Genomic DNA, 19,316 nt, shown 5'->3' on the forward strand with positions numbered 1-19,316 from the left:
TATGGTTCCTTTCTAAAGGGGAGAAGGAGAGCCAACATCGTGGGCCAAAGTCCATTTCTAGCCTTCCCAAAATGGATTTGATGTGCCGCGACTCGTGAGGAGTTGGTTTGGATATACCCCAGTATGCGTGGAAGCAGCGTGTGCCCCTCTGTGCTTATTTTCTTTATAAAGGTTAAACACCTCCAGCTGCCCTCAAAACGGGGACGGAAACAGTGGAAGGTACTAACAGTTTAATTATGAGGGACACCTTAGCTACAACCACCGTGTTGACATGCTGCTTTTGAGCCATGGCAACCCTGCCTCACCTTCAGACTGTTACTCTGGCGGAGTTTGGGGATATTTGAAACGTGCTGACAGTCATTTTCTGTTGTGTTGGCCCGGTTTAATAGGCAGTATGTGTCATAAGTATGGGTCAGCCCTCATAAATATGCCTCTCTTGGCATTTCACAATTGTCTGCGAAGGTGTTGCTCAACCGGAGTCCCGGCCCTGCAGCCATGATGTATGGAGGTGTTGAATCTCCCGAATCAGATGTGCGCCCTTCGGCAATTCTGACTGCAGCAGAGCCGTGTTCAAACTCGTGCAGCTCCTGCTGCTGAACGATGATATCCTTTTTGACTGCCCTTGCAGATGTTTCCAAGAGCCGTGTTTTATTTGTGCGTCAACAAATGATCTGATATTCGCTAAGGGTTTGCATCCAGCCATTGAAGAATAATAAATGACTGTTTAGGTTAAGCTGAAATTTTGCAGCCTGATCCAGTTACGGTGGTGACTCACTTTGAGTTGGTTCTCACATGATTCACAAAGTGTATGGGTGACTCAACCCACAAATTTACTTAGCTCCCATGTTATTTTCCCTCTCAGTGAAAAAAATTGGTTACAATAAATAATCGCAGCAAACTTTGACTTAACCCTGAGGTAAAATAAATGTGTGTGTTGAAAGGCTGCATATTTGTAATAATAAATTATTTAGTGAGGTAAGTATGAAATAATAGGACGTCGGAATTGTTAAACAAGAAAGAAATGTGACATGCATTTTTGGTTGATTTTGTTGCATTGCAGATTACAATAAAGGAAGAATCGTTATTTTTATCTGATGGAGATGCTCAGAGAGGCCGTTTTGACAGTGTCCGTACTTATTGCTGTAGCCAGCCAATTCTTGGCATTTGTTCTCTGAAATACGGAGTTTTAGATATGTCCGTGTCTGGGTCAGACATTTTAAAGAGATGTCCATTCAGAAAGTGTGAGATACCCAGGTTCTGAAAACTGGGTCTTTGTGGGATGTCTTGGGCTGGTCACCCCCAGTCCAGAAGTACCTGAAGTTGTCTGTCTGAAAAATCTTGACTGTGTTTCTATACAATATCAAATTCACAGAGAGAAGAAATTCTGTCCCAATGGGAGCTCTAAGTTACTAATTTTTTCTTCAAAAGATGCAGCTGCTATCAGTGTTCCGTAAGCATATGCACAGGCACATGACCATAGTGTAAATACAGTCTAAATTACTACGAGTTTAGAGTTAGCTTGAGATGGCACTGTATCCTTTTTCGGGTTGTCCCAAAAGGATATAAACATCTAGGTAACTACATACCTCTGAGCTTCTCAGCACTGAGTGACTAATCACCCTCCCTTTCATAAATGAAACAACAAAGAATCTGGAAAATGAAGAAATTCTGCCATGTCAGCTGACTTGGTCATGAAAAAGGTCATTAGCAAGCAGGAATGTTTCTTGGCCTCACAGATACCAAGTGCCAATAGTATCCATAAATTAAACTTTAGAAGTCAGTATTTTGTAGGGAGTAAATTACAGGGAACGAATAGTGCGTGGCTTGAAAGATTAAGGTGAGAATTCTGAATTCTTTGGAAAGATGGTTCTTTTGCAGATTACATCACTGGTTTGAGGAAACCTCAATGTGGTTCAGGTGTGGCAAGAAATTTCTGAGAAATAAAATGGATGTCATTGGCAACTCCCCAAAACCAAGGGACATAAACAGTAGCCCTGAGAAAGGGTACCTAGGAACAGCGACAGGATTAAAAACATGCGGCTAAAGGACTTCTGTGCGATAGAGAGAAGAACGAAAAGGCTAAAAAATAACCGTGGAGTGTCACATGCTGAACCACTGCAATGCAAAGTCCAGTGGAGCATTTTTGTGGTACACTGAATGCAGCTTTTTTATCACAAAGTTTGCCAAGCGGCCACAAGCTGTTTCGGGCCTCTTGGCAGAAAGTGAACCAGATCCACATGTTAATTTGAACTTTCCCTCAGCTAAAGGAGAAGGTAAAAGGATGGCTTTGCGCTCAAAGCACAGAACTGGGATTTATTTATTCTTGGTTCTGCCACCGTCGCCTTGTGCAACCTTCGGCCAAGTTACTCATCTCTTCATGCCACAGTCTCCCCATTTGTAAAAAACAGTTGATGGTACATATGTCACAATGGGCGTTGGAGGCTAAATTCTTTAATGTTTGTAAAGTGTTTTGGGACGTAATACTGGGAAAGACAAATTACTGAATGCTGCAGTGCTGCATGCAGAATTATGCTAATTAGTGCCTTTTTAGACACTGATCCCTCACTGTATGTAGACTAATGCCGCAAGTGGGTCCAATTATAGTCAATCGTACCTTTCACCTCACTGGTTCTGGGATTGGTCTGGAACAGAACAATTTATTTCCCATTTGGTGGTTATGCTAATGGATTGACGAAATAAAAATTCCCCAGACTGCCCCTTAGAATACCCTGAGTTTACGGTTATCTTTGGCTGTGCAACTGGCCTTTCAAAAAGCCTGATTTTTGGAGGCAGTCTAACAGTTTGTGCATAGAATACACACGGTACCAGTGAAAGACCAGATAGGTATTGGCAGAAGTCAAAGGCCTGCCATGAACCGGCTCGTTTCATAAGCATTGCCCATCAAACGTAGTAACCTCTTTGCACATACCAGCTGTGGCCAGCTGGGGTGGTGTGTTGCCATGAGCAAATGTATCTTTCGATAGGTAAACCACAGCTACCTTTTTCTAAACAATATATTTTTTAGTGTTTCTAAATGTGTTTTCCTATCAGCACTGCTGGCCGATCACGTAGGGAGTATCATTAATTATCATGTATAACGTGTCCGTTCTCCTTCTTATCGCTGACCTCCCATGCAAATACCCATGTGGTTCTTTGCTGCTATGGGACTGTCACAGCAGATGCTTTTGCTTTTTCTATTGCTGTAAACAAGCTGTTGTGACTGATACTCCTTTTCACCATATGTCCTGAACACTCCCAGTGCATTGTAATATGTCATTTCCAGGATGCTTTGTAGGGTGTGTATGCCTCCACCCCATTTCAAAATCAATGTAACTCTCAATGGATTGACTAATGACTGCAAGGTGTTACTTCGCGTGCTGGTTTTGGCTGACAGCGCTACTGAACGAACAGTTGTTTGCTTAACGTGGCTTTCATGGTTCCCATGTGAAGTAACTTTTACTGACAAATAGAACATGCCGGTGGCTCCAGGTTTGCCAGTAAGCATTTATCTAACGTGCTGCTGAGACCAAAAAGAAGTATAACCCCAACTTGTTGCCCTGAATATTGGTAAGTTTGCCCTGTCCCTTAGCCACATCCTATGTCTGTATTGGCCTCACACATTTTGTTGTGCTGATCTCAGCATCACTGCCTCCATCATGGATCTGTAGAGTAGGAACGGGTGGTGAGAGCTAAAGAGAACTGTGATGCACCTGTAAGGGTGTTGTGCTGATGCAGTGTATAAGATGTTGCAATCCTGTCCCACTGTCAGGAACTAGGACTGATGTCACATTTTCTTTCATTTGTTGTCATTTATGATGTCGGGATAGACCATTCTCAACCCTCTTCATGGAATAGGATATGCAGCACCAAACAGAAATTGCTTGTGCACAGTAAACGTATTTACTTGTTATTACAGTGGGTGGACATGCCTTATTATTCACCTGTGATGCGTTGACCTTCCAGAAGGTCTACCTGGCATTTCAGTAATAGCATACGTGATGGTACAGTATTAAGCGTGGTCAGGAATGGTGTCTCTACTAATCATTTTAATGAAAGCAATCATCTGGAGGTGAACAGAAACTGAATTTAAATTGTAAACGTGAAAGAAGTTAAACTACAGGAAAGAGCATTCTTTGAGCATCTGTCTTGTGACTCTTTAGGTTTCTATATTAGATGGTTGGCTGAGCCTATGTCGTATGTACTGCATTGCTGCGCTGTCCGCACAACTTGATGTACTGCTATTGTGAAAGACTTTGTTCTTGAAAACTGGTGGAATTGTTCATGTTGCTTTTAGCAAATACCATGCTAGCTCTCACTCTGTTAGGTATATGGCAGCAAGCTGCGTGATAGTTCCGTAGCCAAGGGAGGGGTTTGTATAATGGTTCTCTTGAGGTCAGTACAGTCTACGTGCAAATTTTTTAGCTCCACAGTGGTAGGGGCAAAGCTTATTCCTGTGCATATAATGCAGCTTCTCAAACATCTGTCCTTTTTGCTAACACAACAGTATAAGTTACAGTTCCTGCTCACATGTGTAGAGTCCTTTAGTTCTGGAAGTCGGAGCTGAGAGCACCACTGTTTGAGCTGACATCGACTGTGTCCTTCTCTTCACCTTTCACTCTGAGGGTATAACTGAAGATGCTACTTTGGCGAATTTCTGTACTCAAATCTTCCATGAGGCAAGAAAAAGTCAGAAAGAGCCTGATGTAACTATATCAGTGTGTAACATAGGCCCTGTGGAGAGGAAAAGATTATTGATGTTGTCTTTGCTACAGATGCATGTCTGTAATGAATGTCCACATAATTTCTATTACTCTTTGTGTATCAGCAGCTTGGAAGCGCTTGCGTTTTTTTGGTATACACAGCTGGATCTTCTATACAGTATCTGGCCATAGTGGTCTCATTTATGATGAAGACAGGTCTTAGAGAAGGGTTGTTATTTGGGCTATGCTTGTGAATGTGGTCCTGCATTTGTACGTTATTTTTATGTTAAAGAGAGAATGTCTAAAAATAGCCTAGTGGAGTTGTTGCGGAAAGGAGTATGTTTGCACTACGTTGTCCAAATCGAATCATTATTTTCTAATGCGTTGGATTGTAAATGTATTTTGATTTCTTAACTACTTTCTTCTGCTTGCATACACCTGATGGCCAAGTTTCTTCTCCAGCCGAGTACTGAACAACGTCGGGTTTGATTGTGATGGGCCTTCTTTTGCAGCAGTTCGCTGTGATGCTGACACAGACAATTCGTTTGAGTGTGTGCGATTGCCCCCATTGCCCCAGGCACAGGCGGTTCTGTTTTCCTTCGCTCCTTTAGTCGAGTTTCATAGGATGAGGACTGTACGGTACTGCTTGGCTTTATGCAGCAGTCTGAGCATCCGTGATGACGTGCTGTTGGTTTTTCATAGTCACTGGGCTCCTTTGGTACCAAAGTATTCCCGAGTCTTTCCCATTCGCTGTTGAGTGTTGTGGTAGGTGATCTTTTCTCTCCACCGAGTGCCTTTGAAAACTGCATGCTCTCATCTGGCAATGAGTGGTTTTTTCATTTTTTTTTTTTCTCTTGCCACAACTCGCATCTACCTAACGTAAAAGTGCCAAACTGGCCTTACTTTTGGAAGGAATAATAGTTCTATGGATTGCTTTTCTTTGATTAAAAGGAAAGTAAAGTTTTCTTGGCTATGTAGCATTCTATATATCTGCAAAGTCCATGAACATTTATTATTTCTTTGGCTCCTGAAATAAAATATATTCTGTAGGGTTTCCAAGGTCTCTGTAAACTCTGGAACCTGTATGTGATTTGATTAAGGGGACCATTTTTTTCTCAGTAGCCTCTTTTTCTGTCTTTTGCTATGAATAGTATGGTGGTCTGTTGAGGGGCAGAATTTAATGTGTGCTGTAGGGGAAGAGTGGCTCAGCAGAAATGGTACTTTTTTTTTTTTTTCAGATTGGCATGTTTTGCCCTATGTTTGGCATAGAAATAGCCTTTGTCTGTTTCAGAAAATTCTTCTCTCGGAGTTTGTGCTGTTGCTGATCACTGTTGCATAGCACAGTCCCCACCACCTGTAAACAAGTCCTTATGAAGACCTGTCAAATGTACAGTTCCTTAGAATTTAATGTTGGCTTGAGAAACAGAAGGGAAAACTCTAATTATTTTTTTGGGGGGGGTTTCCAAAGTGCTTTTTGCATTCTTGGAGTACCTTAATATTGCCTGTGTGATGACTTCCCTTTTATTTCTAGTCATTTATTCTTCAGATCATTCCAGATGCAATTACTGTAAGCAAATGCTTTTCAAGAAACTGTGTTTTTGCCTGCCTGTACGGCGTAATGCTTCTTGTTCACACAGCACAAATAAATTGAGGTGGTTTCCTTTTATGTTAGCTATCTGTACTGCTTTTGCTGCTGTTATCACACTAATCATGCATGCAGATTATAAGCTTTTGTAAAGCTGGTTCAAAAATGGTGAGAGAGTGGAGGTTTTTAGAAAACTCTTTTAAAAAGTTAATTCTATTTTTCAGTCATCTTCTCACTTTTTGGACAGTGTCGTATTCTTTGGTTTCATTCACATTCACTGTCATGCTGGCTGCTGTTAACATGTTGACCTTTACCACTCACGGAAGTAAATTTGACTGCAGAGGTTCACTTTTCCCTATTGTTAGTGTGAGAAACACCCTCTATACAGCAACTGAGTTAAATGACACTGCAATGCCAGATCTTATAGTTACTTTTGCTGAAATAAATAACAACCTGGAGGTTATGGTTTCAGAGCGGGAAACCCAACTGGAGTTAAAGGAAACTGAGATTACGCTTATGAATTTTTGCTTGACTTCTTTTGCATTGCATTAAAATATGTGTCGTAATAAATAATATTCTATTTCTTATTGTTTACAGATAAAACGAGAAAAAACAGAAAATATACCAGATCTAAAATATTTAGTAAACGAAAAGTTTACTGCACTGGAGAGCAAGAACACAGACTCAGATTTGCAAAAGAATGAAAAATATATATATTTTAAGGATCAAGTTAAAGAGATGAGAAAACAATGTAAGTCTTATTTTAAAAAATATAGATTCTTTGTATGCTAAATGGTAAAATGTGACTAACCACCCTAAAATAAAGAACTGACAATTATGGCTCAAACTGAGGTGAGTATTCTTATTGAAAAACTTATTTAAATTGGTATCTGTGTAGAAAAGAAGGCAGTGTAATTACCTCAGTAGTTATATTTAGACTCACACAGTTCCTGCCGTGTTTGAATACCAATATCATGAAAATCTTGCTTCACATCTTTTTTTTGTAAGGTGGGCTTTTTCATTTTTTTTCTGAATTGATAGGATCTTCTGAACGGATTAGGTAAGCTGTTTTCATTTGTCACTTAAACAAATTGTTCCTGTTTCACAACTTAGGATGTGTTGCAACTCTAAGAAGACCTTTGCTTTAATCGTAGAACTATATTGTTGGAAAATGCTTACTCTGTGTGTTCTCAGGTTTACAGCTTCTACGCACGCACCAAGTAACACTGCAACTTATTAAAATCAGTTTTTCTTCATTCACGTGATTTATCAAGTGTTAAAATTTTAAGTTATTTGTGCTTGAATTACCAGAAAAGTTGGAGAGTGAACAGTTCTAGCATTTATGCAACACAACAAAATTGTATGCTTCTATTGTTCTGCACATACAGCAGCCATTAAAATATCACTCTGATTACTGTTGCCGTGAAAGTTCACGGGCTCTAACACTATTTGTGCTGTTCTTCCCCAGTCATGATTATGTTTTGAAATCATATTATTCTGCTTGCCGTCCCTTGACCCCTGTACCTATTCCCTCCCACCCTACATTTTGATTTCAACATAAACTGGTATCTCAGGAACTTCAGGAGTCATAGATTAATGATTTATACCATTTGAAAATGATATTCTGGATGCTCTCCATTAGCTCTCCTTGAGTTTTGTTTTTTTGGAGCCCTATCCAAAACCCGCTGAAACTAGCAGAAAGAATTTTCCCGCTGACTTCACTGGACTTTGGATTACTTCCCTATAGAGATTTATGAAGTGTGAGGACATGCCTGACAAGGTGAATTTTAGATCTGATATCTCAAGACTCCCCAGGATTAGAGCTTGAGGGCTTCGTACATTTGTTTCCCATCTTTATAGTTTTTAAGATTTTGGATTTAAGTATTAGCACTGATCTCTGAGTTTAATAGGCTCTTGGCACTACTCTAAGAATGAAAATACCAAGTTGCAGACCACAAAAGAGGGTAATTTTTACTCCCTACATAACCATAAAATTATTACTGCCCCACCAATTATGTTGTAATTCCCAATTTCCAGGTGTTTGTAACTGAGAAGATAAAATCTTGATAACTGGCTTTGGATTTACTTTCCATGCTGTAATTGCCTGAGGAAGGGGTGTATGCCCTAGTAATACATTCGGCTCAGGCTATGGGGCTGAGTTCTAACTGGCAGACCTGTTGAAAAAAAAAAACCAACAAATTAAATGAGCATAATAAGAGTTGTTCTTTACGAAAAAATAAAAAAGTAAATATGAGGACATCATTCTGCTACTATTGCCTGAAATCCAGATTTGTCTTATTGGCCACTTGGACTTTTGTGTTGGTTGTGCATAGAGGTCAGACTGTGCCCAAAGCAAAATGTACGATGATGTTGGATGGACTGCTGTCTTCAGTACACGGACTACTGATCAGCCGGGTCAGCTTGGGTTTTGTAGAATTCATGATGTTTTTTGATGAGGTAAATCCATCACATTTTCTCCTATTGCGGCATTTAATGCAATTTAAAAGGTTGCAGGGAAAATCGTTAGTTAGCTTTCACAGTCTCGGATGCAATGTAGTGGTCGTGTGTTCAAATAAACAGCCTGGTTGGGCCCACCTTCTTTTGGAATGGATAACTAAATGCCACCTCAGGTCTGCAGATAGGAAAGAGGTGGAAAATTCAAAGTTAAATCTTTCAAAGCAAGCACAATTCTGCTGCCTTAAACTTGCATTAGTGTGGTCTCTTCTCTGTTGATCCACCATAAAGTCACTTTCCTACCCAGGAATTCTTGAGTAATAATGGGTGACTGAAGATCAGTGGAGTCTGTGTATATTCACATATGTAAATTTGCTTCTGTATTAGACAGTGACCGGGAGCAGTAAGACTGTCCAGTTTCTCTATTTATTGTAGTTATGTGATCTTCTTGCCGTTACCCTTGCCCTCCCTCTCTCCTTTTGTGTGGTTGTCTCACTCAACGCTAGCCTTTAAAAACACCCACAGAACTGAGTATCACAAGTTTATTCACAAGCTTAAAAATGAGAGATACCCACATTCTTACAGAATCAGGGCCTCCGGTTTTAACATCTTTGTGAGAGGCTAAACTGACACATGTACTTCATCTGCTACAAAAAACCTCTTCTGATTGTTGGGTTCTACGTAGTAAATTACTATTCTGAGATGTATAATTGAGCACTGACAATACTGTCTAAAATACCACACATGCCACGTAGAAAGTAGTGTTACTGTAGAGGAAGGGTGGGCTCAGAGGCAGGAATTTCTGGGTTGCAATACCAGCTGAACTGAAGATTCATAAAATCTGGACAAGACATCTACTAGTTTCAAAAAACTGGTGATTTACGTTGTAGCACACCAAATGCACATGTTGGTTTATTTTTCTTTGATAGGGAGAACGTTAATGTTAAATGTTCAGCAGTGATGCTTAAGTCAAGGCATCTCTGTATCCTTTAGCTTCTCCTGTGTGAGTTTTGGTTTCAAAAGCACGAATCCTACAATACAGGTCCCGTAATAGAGCATATTATAACGTGTCTGCAAATTTTGAGACACACTTTAAAACTACTTGATATGTGTTACATCTATCAATAACTTGATCAACAGCTACCTGGTTAATATTTTGTTTTCAACTATACGTCTTGCCAGGTTTGGGCAAAACTGCTTAACTCCTGGCCTGTTTCAAGCACGCATATACCGTACAGTCCAATTTTTGGCTCTTTCCTGGGATTTGGTTTTATTGCTAAATCAGGTAAAAAACCAAAACTCCAGCCAAGTTTTCACAGAGGAGCTTTCCTGGAGTTTTCTTTTGTCCCAGTCTTTTCTATCTGCAAGGAGCAGATGGAGTAGATGCTAAAATGATTTGCCTTCCACGATGAGTTACCATTAATCATTACATCTCTTTTATGCAGAGTTTGACATTTGTATTCTAGAATAGCTGAACAAGAAAACGTTTTATTCTCATACTGTCTTGCTACTTAGAAATTAACTAGGATTTGAAGGAGAAAAACTTTCTTGACACAAAGTTTTCAGGTATGGTGCGGAGTGTGAAGTAGCTAAAGACATATTAACAGAAAATTAAGAAAGCTAATACATTTTCTCTCTTTATATTTGCTGCCACTGTGATGGAAGGGAGCTGCACGGTTGTTCCCTGCCACCCGACAGGTGACATACAGTGCGATAGGTAATACTCAGGGAGGAGAAAGGCACTGGATCGCCTTCCGATTGTCCTCTTCTCTAGGCAGTTCTGCAGGAAGGAGACCTTCTTAGCTTTGAACTTTAGCAGCAGCTAAGGTACAGAAATGAGATTGGGAAAGTGCATCTCTGTGGCAGTAAGGATGATATTGTGCCTCAGAGCAGTTTCTGTTCTGCTCATCCTTCAGACAGTTTGCAGGCATTTTCCCTCAATCTGTGAGCCTCTATTATGCAGCTACTTTAGCTGGAATTTGTGCAAAATGATGCAAAATCTCCACCTCTGGTGATATGTGTCAAAACACTGTCAGACAGGTTTTATGTGAACAGCAAGTGATTTTTCTGAAGTCTGTTTTCAGAACTATCTTACATTACCAAATTCCCACTTCTTATTTTTAATGGCAAACATTTTCCTTTTTCTACTCAAACCTGCTTAGAATGTAAGCAGTAGAAGTGTTCATTAATTTTTTTAATTATTTTTTTTTTTTACTTTTTTTTTAACCATTTCCTCTACCACAGAATGACTGCATTATCTTTTCCAAATAGTTCAGCGCTTGGACGGAGACTCACTAAATCCGGTAATATCAGAAAGTTCTAAACAATTGCACGTGTGGTTTGTCAGAAGAACTTTTTGTGACCTTCACCCTAACTGACTCCTTACTCATAAGGGTACCTGGACCTGCACAGTGCTTAGTGATGTCCTTTTGATTAAGTAAAACGCTTAAGCAAGTTGCTTAAATTAAATAGCATGAGTAGATCCTTTGAAATGAGTGAGATTGCTGGCACGTTTCGCTTCCTTATTGGAGTGTAACCACAGCACAGAACCTTGCAGGACCGAGCCCCATAGGAACTAAATCTTCATTACTGCAGGAATTATAACTTTGCATTTTGTATCTTCTGTAAATTTAAAATCCCACCTTCTGTTTAAAGTTGTATTACCAAGTCTTTTTATTTCATGCCAGTATATATATATATCAAAGGCATGTTCTGGCACAGAGTACGAGAATTCTGGCTTTGCAAAATGAAAGTAAGAGCTGTCTTTAATCTCTACGTATCAGTTGAAGGTTCTGATACTCGGTGAAAAGAGCTAATCAGGAGGTATAATCTCCACTCATGTGACCCTAGGTGCCACTGCTGTATTTGCTGAAGGTTATTTAGTTTCACATTCGGTGCACAAAGCATGACAGGTTTCATAGCCCTTTTATAGCAGCTGATAACATGTACTTTGGAATCCTTGATAACTGCGGTCTGTACGAACACCCGGCAGACGCACACTTCAGCAGCTGTTTTGTAGAAAGTGCTAAGATTTGAGTGAATGACAATATTGCTGGTTATGGCAAAAATTTTAAGGAGTGAATTTGGCAAATGTAAGAAAGATAATTATTTTTTTTTTTGATAGGGAACAAATAATTTTGAGATGCAATAGTAGTTTAGACAACTTTTTCTCATAGGAAATCGGTCATTGTAATGTAGTTTGGAAGGTGGCGGTGCTGCAGTTGTAAAGCTCATCATTGCCTTCTCCATTGAAGAAAAAAAGTCTCAGAGGTTTTGAAAGGAGAAAGTATGTATCATGGTTTAAAATTTTGCTAGGAGAGATTCATAGTCATTATCAATAAGCAAATACTTGCAAAAGAGAAGTTTTAAATTTAATATTTAAAAGTTCAGGTATGCACCATTATGCCCTGTTGATACATGTATTTTAAGCCATGCATTTGCTAAGAGATAATGGTGTAAAAATGTGTTATTTTAGACGCAGTTTGAGGTAGAAAAAATGACACTGTGAGAAGCATTCTCTTTAAATCCATAAAACAGTGTATCTGGAGATTCCAGGAAAGACTAAAGTCTTTGATTTGGTTTTAGTAGGGTAAGAAAACAAGCTGCAACACAACACTGTAGTATAATGGTTCACAAGTTTCATCCAATTAATCCTCACAACACATCGCAGTGAGGTAGGCAAGTTAATTTTATTCCTTACCATATAACAGAGGTGAAACTTGAGTAAATAGTTGAAGTTACTTGTGCAGAGTCACAAAACAGATTTACAGATCTGGGTTTCTCTTCAGCAGTATCTAACTTATTTTATGGTCTATTTTCATCTTTATACTTAGATGTGTTGGCGGAGGATCAGCTGAAAACTAACATTAGTGCATTTTTCTTTGTATTTTTAATATAAAAAGATAATTTAAAATCCCTTTACTGACCAATTAAGGGAAAACAACTTCAGCACAAAACTTGAAAATTCTAACGAAGTGGGATTGCTGTTATGACAGCTCAGTGATGTGTGTGGGATATGCACTTTTCATTTATGTAAAATTCCTTACTTTGACTAGTAAAGAAATGAAAGATGATCTAGGACTTAGGAAGGTCACTTGCAGTTTAGGAGAACTCGGTTTAGTTCTTTGCTTTTTTGCAGTCGTCTTGTATTAGATCCAGTCATTTAGGTTCAGATACATCACTGGGAGTTAAGTGCCTAAAATCTTTGTGGGTCTGAACCTTATACCCGTGCCTGAAATTCGGCTATGTATATATTGTTTGTGGACTGGGCAAGGAGAGACTAATGAATGTGGACTGTCTCATATCCATGCTGCTCCGGGCTAGTACCCTATGGAGCAAAGTAGCCATGTCCTCTCTGCACTGCAACACGCTCAATTGCTGTGCTTCTCCTGTGGCACTCCTGTGACACTAAAAAAATCAGTATTCTTTTTTGTGATTTTTTTCAGTTCGAAGAGCTGGAAATAATAACATAACTGTGTTTTAGTCTTCCAGAGTAATGTTTTCATGGCACGATGCTGAGGGAGCAAATTGCAGCCCCTGAGGAGTGACGTGACTATGTTTAGAGGCATTTGTGTGAATGAGATCTGACTTTTGGGTAGGGTTAAAGGACTACCATGAGAGAGAAACTTGGCATGGTTTCATCCTTTTGGGACTGTCCTGTCGGGATATTTTCTGTAACAAACTAGTTGGCTTGCTCAGGAGTGAGCTGGCCCACTTGTAGTTTTGAAGGATTAGGAGATCAGGGCCTGGGAGTGAAATGGAATGAGTTAAAGGGATGATGATGATGTGTAACATACAAAGCCCCTATTTCACAGCGTTATTGGAAAGCTAGTGTCCTTGCTAGTTGGCAAAGAAGGGCCAACTCTAGAATGAATGAAACCATCCGAACTTTTGTTTTGCAATACGGGACTCTTTTTTTCTGGGTCAAAAATTAGCTAAGGGAGGAGCTTGCATTAACAATAATTCAGTTAGTGGGTTACTGAAGAACATCAATTGCCAATGGATCTGGTGAGGGTTTCTGTGATGAAATGATTGCCTTTCTAATGCGATTGATCAAAATAAGAAGTTGCTTGCTTTGGCATTTAGACCTCTGACGTGGAATTCATAGTTAGAATGAAAGAGGAATCAACCCACCCCCTCAAACAGCCCTTCTCCGTTGTGAGTAACCTGGAGTATAGGAGACCTGGCTTTCAGTCTCAGCAATTTAAAATCAGAACTTGACTGACTCTGGGCCTGCTGGGTGCTTCACCTGTAGCTCTGGGGTCAGTCTCCCTCTCTCTCTGTTCAGTGTGTATTTAACTATATATAAAAATGGAAATAACTGCAGAAGGAAATACTGAGAGACACTGATCCATTAACCCAATGGTAAAGGCCCTCAGCTGAGGGAGGTATCTAAATCAGAAAGAACATCAGATGTAGGTCTCTCTTCTTATAAATATCTGCCCTTCCGATCAGTGAATACTTGAGGCTAAACTCTTTTTATCTCTTTCTATGTCACTTATCTGATCTATACATGTATTTTTAAAAGATCTACATTTTATTCCATTGCAAAAGTCTTTGCAAGATATAATTCTTGCTTTTATATCAGCCCGGCTTTCCGATCAGCCCTGAGTATATAAAATATAGAAAGGAAATGGAGTGTTGCATAGAAATAATTTTTTATTATTATGATACACTTAGGGATAATAATTTGGGTAATTTATTATTACTGTCATGGGATAATTCTCTCTTAAGTGAGCACATTGATGGCTATCAGGATGGCATTTTTACTGTTTGTAAGAACATCTAGGTCAGGAAAGGAGCTTCTGGATGCTGATTCTGTTCCCTTGATCTTGCAGTGAATCACATTATCTAATAAAATGCCACCTTAAGATACATTAATTTTTTCCCTTTTACTTCTATTGGAAGAGTGATGAAAAAACTTAGAACCTTGCTCAGATGGTGAGAAATTTGTGGGCAAATCAAGGCTGTGACCAAGTTTTTGCTCATTTGTTCTTGTGCCAGCGCTGTAACCGAGCTTATGTAGATATTCTTCATCAATGGTGTTTAGTTCAATTCAGTCAGTTCCTGTATTTCTTGACTTTATGGTAATCCATTTGTGCAACATGGAAACTTGTGACCATATTTGAACTTGTCAGAAGTGTTTTATAGATTTCAGATGAGTAAGACACAGAGAGAGATAGATGCTAAAGCTTGCCTGTATCTGAAATTCTGAAAACTTCAATAGAGGGGTTGTACCATACGGAAAATTTGCTTTCTGGTAATAAAACATAAGCCATTTCACTAAGAGTTTTCATTCACTTCTTTCATGGTGTAATAATGCATACTATTTTTCATGTCAAAATCTGAGCAGTGAAAATGCAAGGACTGCTTTTGCCAGCTCAGTACAATTTTACTTGCCATTATGTCTTTTGTGTGCTATTCAGACAAATTTAAAAGATAGAGGATGGAGGAATTCCATTTTTGTGCCATGAGCTTACAGCTTAAACTTCAAGTGTGATCACAGGAAAAGAGGTGAAAAAGAGTCCAAGGAGAAGAAAGCAAAGAAAGAGGAAAGGGAGAGCATCTCAGTCTTACGATTTTTCAGTTGTCATGTTCTCATCTTGAAGTTAGGATATTGAAGACAAAGGAGGAAAATAGAGCTCAATGGAGCTTTAAACTTAGGGGACCTTGTTTTATTTACTCATTTTTTTCTGTTACTTGAGTGTTTATTTTATTCCTGGAGAGACAGCAGGTTTTTTTCACCCTTCCTATGTGTTCATTTTAATCATTTATATGTGGGACTTTGTGCCACCAGTATGCACAAAGATCAAAGAAAGTACTACTTCAAGTAGAACTCTACTCGAAGTAATGCATTTGGATTGAGTGCAAGCACAAAAAGCATTTGAGGAAGAACAGGGAAGTAGATCTGAGATAATGCTGAGTAAATAATAATCCATTAGTACATATCATGCATGGTAACTTCAGAGTATTCCAGCTCAGAGAAAGGAAAACACTTGGTGTTTTTATGGTTCCTGAAACTATTTCCCATGTAGCTCTCTGGTGTGTCTTTCAGAAGAGCTGCAGTTTGAGCTAGATCTTGGTTTGGTAAGCATCACTTCTGAAATCAATGGAATTTCCCTGATTTATACCTGCAACGTACAGAAACATGCAAACTAGTAATGTGCAAAAAGATTAATAAACATCCTCTAATTCCTTACCGTAATTTTTTTTATCCATATTGTTTCATTTCCCTCTCAAAAGCCATAGGCACAATAAAGCATGATTTCTTTCCAACTTGAATTTTATGCCATTAAATCTACTGGAGATCTTCTTCACACTGCCCCAAACCTGTTAAATAAGTTGAGCTGAAATGGAGGAAGGGAGATGGAGAAGCGCTAAAGGACTGCAACACCCATCTTTTAGGTTTCTGGACCTCAGACTGGATGCTGGAGCCCAGAGTTAAGTGCCTTGGCTCCCGCAAGGAGGGTTATGGCACATCTGTGTGAACAGCTTTGTTCAGTGACGAATCTATTCTGTCAGCGCAGCCTGCTTTGCATTCGTACGTCAATCACGGCATTGCATAAGATGACTAAAAACGTGCCAACTATAAGGGAACGCAAAGGGAATGAATCAGGGCTTTTACTGTGAGACTGAGCACATATGCTTATATTGTGTAGCTGGAGAGGAAATGGAACATGGCTCTAATCTGTGGATTTGGGAATTTCAGGCGCTCAAACAATTACTGATGTTGTCAGGGAGGTGAAGTGGTAATAGTGTGCGCTGTCTCTTAAGGGTAACCTAAGATATGTTGCTTTCAGTCACCATTAGCACAAAGTCAAAGAAGTCAAACACCTTTATTGGCATTTACACTTACTCTAAAACAGGCTTGGAGCATTCAGATGTTCTGTCACAACTGAGGAGTGGTTTAAGTTGTCATCTTTCAGCTGTTATTAGCTCTCATTTGAGACGCAGCATCTGACTTTACAAGTGCGGATAGGTTTATCGTGTCTTATCATCTCAAATATGGATGTAGATTTGTTGTGTTACCAGGCTTGCTGTGAATGATCTCAGGATTAAAGGCAAGTTGCTTAACAAGCGTTCCAGCAGGCACCGAAAATACTTTGTGAGGGAGAGAAGCAGTTAGTGGAGTGATGGTGAGAGCGCTTATGTTTTATGTCACAGCATTGTGTCTACAGCAGTTGCCCAGAAAGTGATGCAAATAAATTCACAAAGAAGCACGGAAGAAAAATCCCTTACAGGGAACCTGTCACTTTTGGCTCCTCTCTGGACCTCCAAATGCCCCTAACCAGATTACTGGAGGCTGAACGAGAATACCAGGAAAACATTGCTGTAGGCTTTCCCTGCCTCGTGCCCTCTATAGGGATTTGCTATTATTCATCATCAGAGTAAGACTGCTGGATGGGATGGACCTTGTATCTGACATCATTCAGTTGCTCAGAGGCTTTAAGCAGCCCCTGGGCTGTAGGCTGGGCTGTAGAGGGCACTCTTCAGCCCTTCAGCTGGAGCAAAATCTGCGCCATGTGCCGCTGGAAATGGAAGGGGGCTAGGAAGGATGCGAAGAGAGTGCACGACTGTGTAGTCCGGTAGTTAACTCACTCAGCAAGGAATGGGAAACCGGGTTCTCTACATCTCCATCACCACCTTCTCTCCTTCCACTTGGATGGAGCTGTGCCTGCGCTCAAGAGTCAAAGAGCTCACAGGACAAACAACGTATTCCTTGTTACTCAGGCTGGGACAGCTCTGGGCAAGTACAGGAGTCAGAACTTCAAATCCCTGGAGAACCTGGGAGGGGCTTACCAGAGTTAGATGCCTTCAGGGTTAGGAGGCCACTGAACAGGATTTTTCATCATTTTGGACTTTAGTGTCGGTAGTTTGCTTCAGTTCTTTGGATCTGGCCCAGGCTTAATTATTCTCCCTCACTCCCTATTGAAAGTCTGTGGGTCAATCCAAGACTTAATGAAATCAGAAGTCATCTTTCCAGGAAGGCTGTTCATCGGGATCTATCTATAAACTTCCAGTATAAACTAAGTGGCTAGTTTATAATCAGATAGCAAAACATGGGGAAAAAAAAGCCCTGCTTATCGCAGCATGTGAGAAGACTTCATGCAGAAAAAACTAAAGAGTTTTCTTTGAGGAGAAAAACTGTAAAGGCTTCCTGGCTGCTTTATCAGCCTCTACAGTAAAAATAGTAATTACTGCAAATTAAGACTAATGAATAAATCACTGTATTAAAATATGAACAAAAAAGTTTAACAAGCAATCATATGTAATCATTTGGCAGCTCTGTTACAAGTGTAGGCAAAGTAAGCTATTCACCTAACCTTTGCTGCAGCATCCATTGCTTTGGGTGTTTTGGTTTCTTGTGCTTTTTTTTCCTTACAACTCAGATAAAATTCTGCCTTCCTGTTCTCCAGCAGAGTTTTGTTATGCCGTGTCAGATGTCTACATAGTTGGGCTCATATTCCACAATTTCGCCAATACCTGCTCACCTAGGAAAACACAGCTGTGCAGATAGCTCCACTTAAGCCATGCCTGCATGTGGGTTCTCTCACGTCACAGCTATGTCACGGACAGATATTTTCCAGCTCTGTCGTCCTCTCTTCACTTCTCTCCCTTTACCCAACTGCTCCCCAGCCTGAATCAGAATCCTTCCTCGTTTTTCTGCAGCTGCTTTCCCTTTTCACGTGATGCCACAATCTCCTTCCTCCCTTCAGTGCTCCTCTTTGGCTTTCCTCCCTGCCAGCTCCTCCTTAGAAGTGATGCAGAACGTGTTACCCATGATTGATGTACTTAGTTTCACTAGTGGGGCCTTCACGTCAGTCTTCTTCGTCCTGAAACAAATACTGGTAACTTCATTATCCTGCTAAACCATTGTTCATTTACACTTGCTTTTGCCTGCACAGTTGCTGACGCGCCAGCAGCTTCCAGCTCCGTTGCGTACACAGCACGAGCCGTAATTTAGAGGAAGGTCGTGGCTATTGACCACTAACAGTACGGTTGGTGGTGTCCTAGCTCTGGCTTTACATTTTTCTTAGAGATGGAAAAACTAGTAGCTGAGTGAGTCACGAAACCCAATGTAGCAAAATTCAGTTGTAAATGAAAGAGGAACATTTCCATATTCTTCATTTGGCTTAATTCCTGTGCCTAATGGCTGTGTATATACCATAAACATTGTGAAGGAGCAACCATGGAAACACTTGTTTTCTTGCATTGCTAAATTTACTCTGGGTTGAATATTAACACAGCGCCTGGCATTACTTTAAAAGCAAAAATAGCTAAAGCGTGACTCACTATGAGTCATTTACTGCTAGTCCTGCTATACTGCCTAGAGCTTGACATTGAACAAGTTGGCAGCCTGCATTGCTACATTTTTTTCTAGGAACTTTGAACACATTTCATTCTTGTGAATTCTCTTGTGCAACAATATTAAACACAGCAATGTGTTTATTTTGCTTCCAAAGTCGAATGAATCAGAAAATGGTGAAACAAAGAGTATTTTTCTTGGAGATTCTGGAAGAGCTGGATTCTGAGAATTATTTTTTAGCTGCAATAACAAAATGATTGCATGGATGTTA

General features: G+C 39.9%; 1 protein-coding gene across 2 annotated transcripts in view; it reads left to right on the plus strand.

Annotated features, from left to right (window-relative positions):
* Nucleotides 1-19,316, plus strand: part of NSMCE2 (NSE2 (MMS21) homolog, SMC5-SMC6 complex SUMO ligase) — a 133,084-nt gene that overhangs the window by 55,792 nt on the left and 57,976 nt on the right. For both annotated transcript variants that reach the window (XM_082479667.1, XM_082479666.1), the window contains one exon: nucleotides 6,883-7,036. In XM_082479667.1, coding sequence (XP_082335793.1) covers nucleotides 6,883-7,036 — 154 coding nt within the window. The remainder of the gene's footprint in view (nucleotides 1-6,882; nucleotides 7,037-19,316) is intronic.

Source organism: Vanellus vanellus, assembly GCF_965231255.1.
Source record: "Vanellus vanellus genome assembly, chromosome: 2".
Taxonomy (NCBI): Eukaryota; Metazoa; Chordata; class Aves; order Charadriiformes; family Charadriidae; genus Vanellus; species Vanellus vanellus.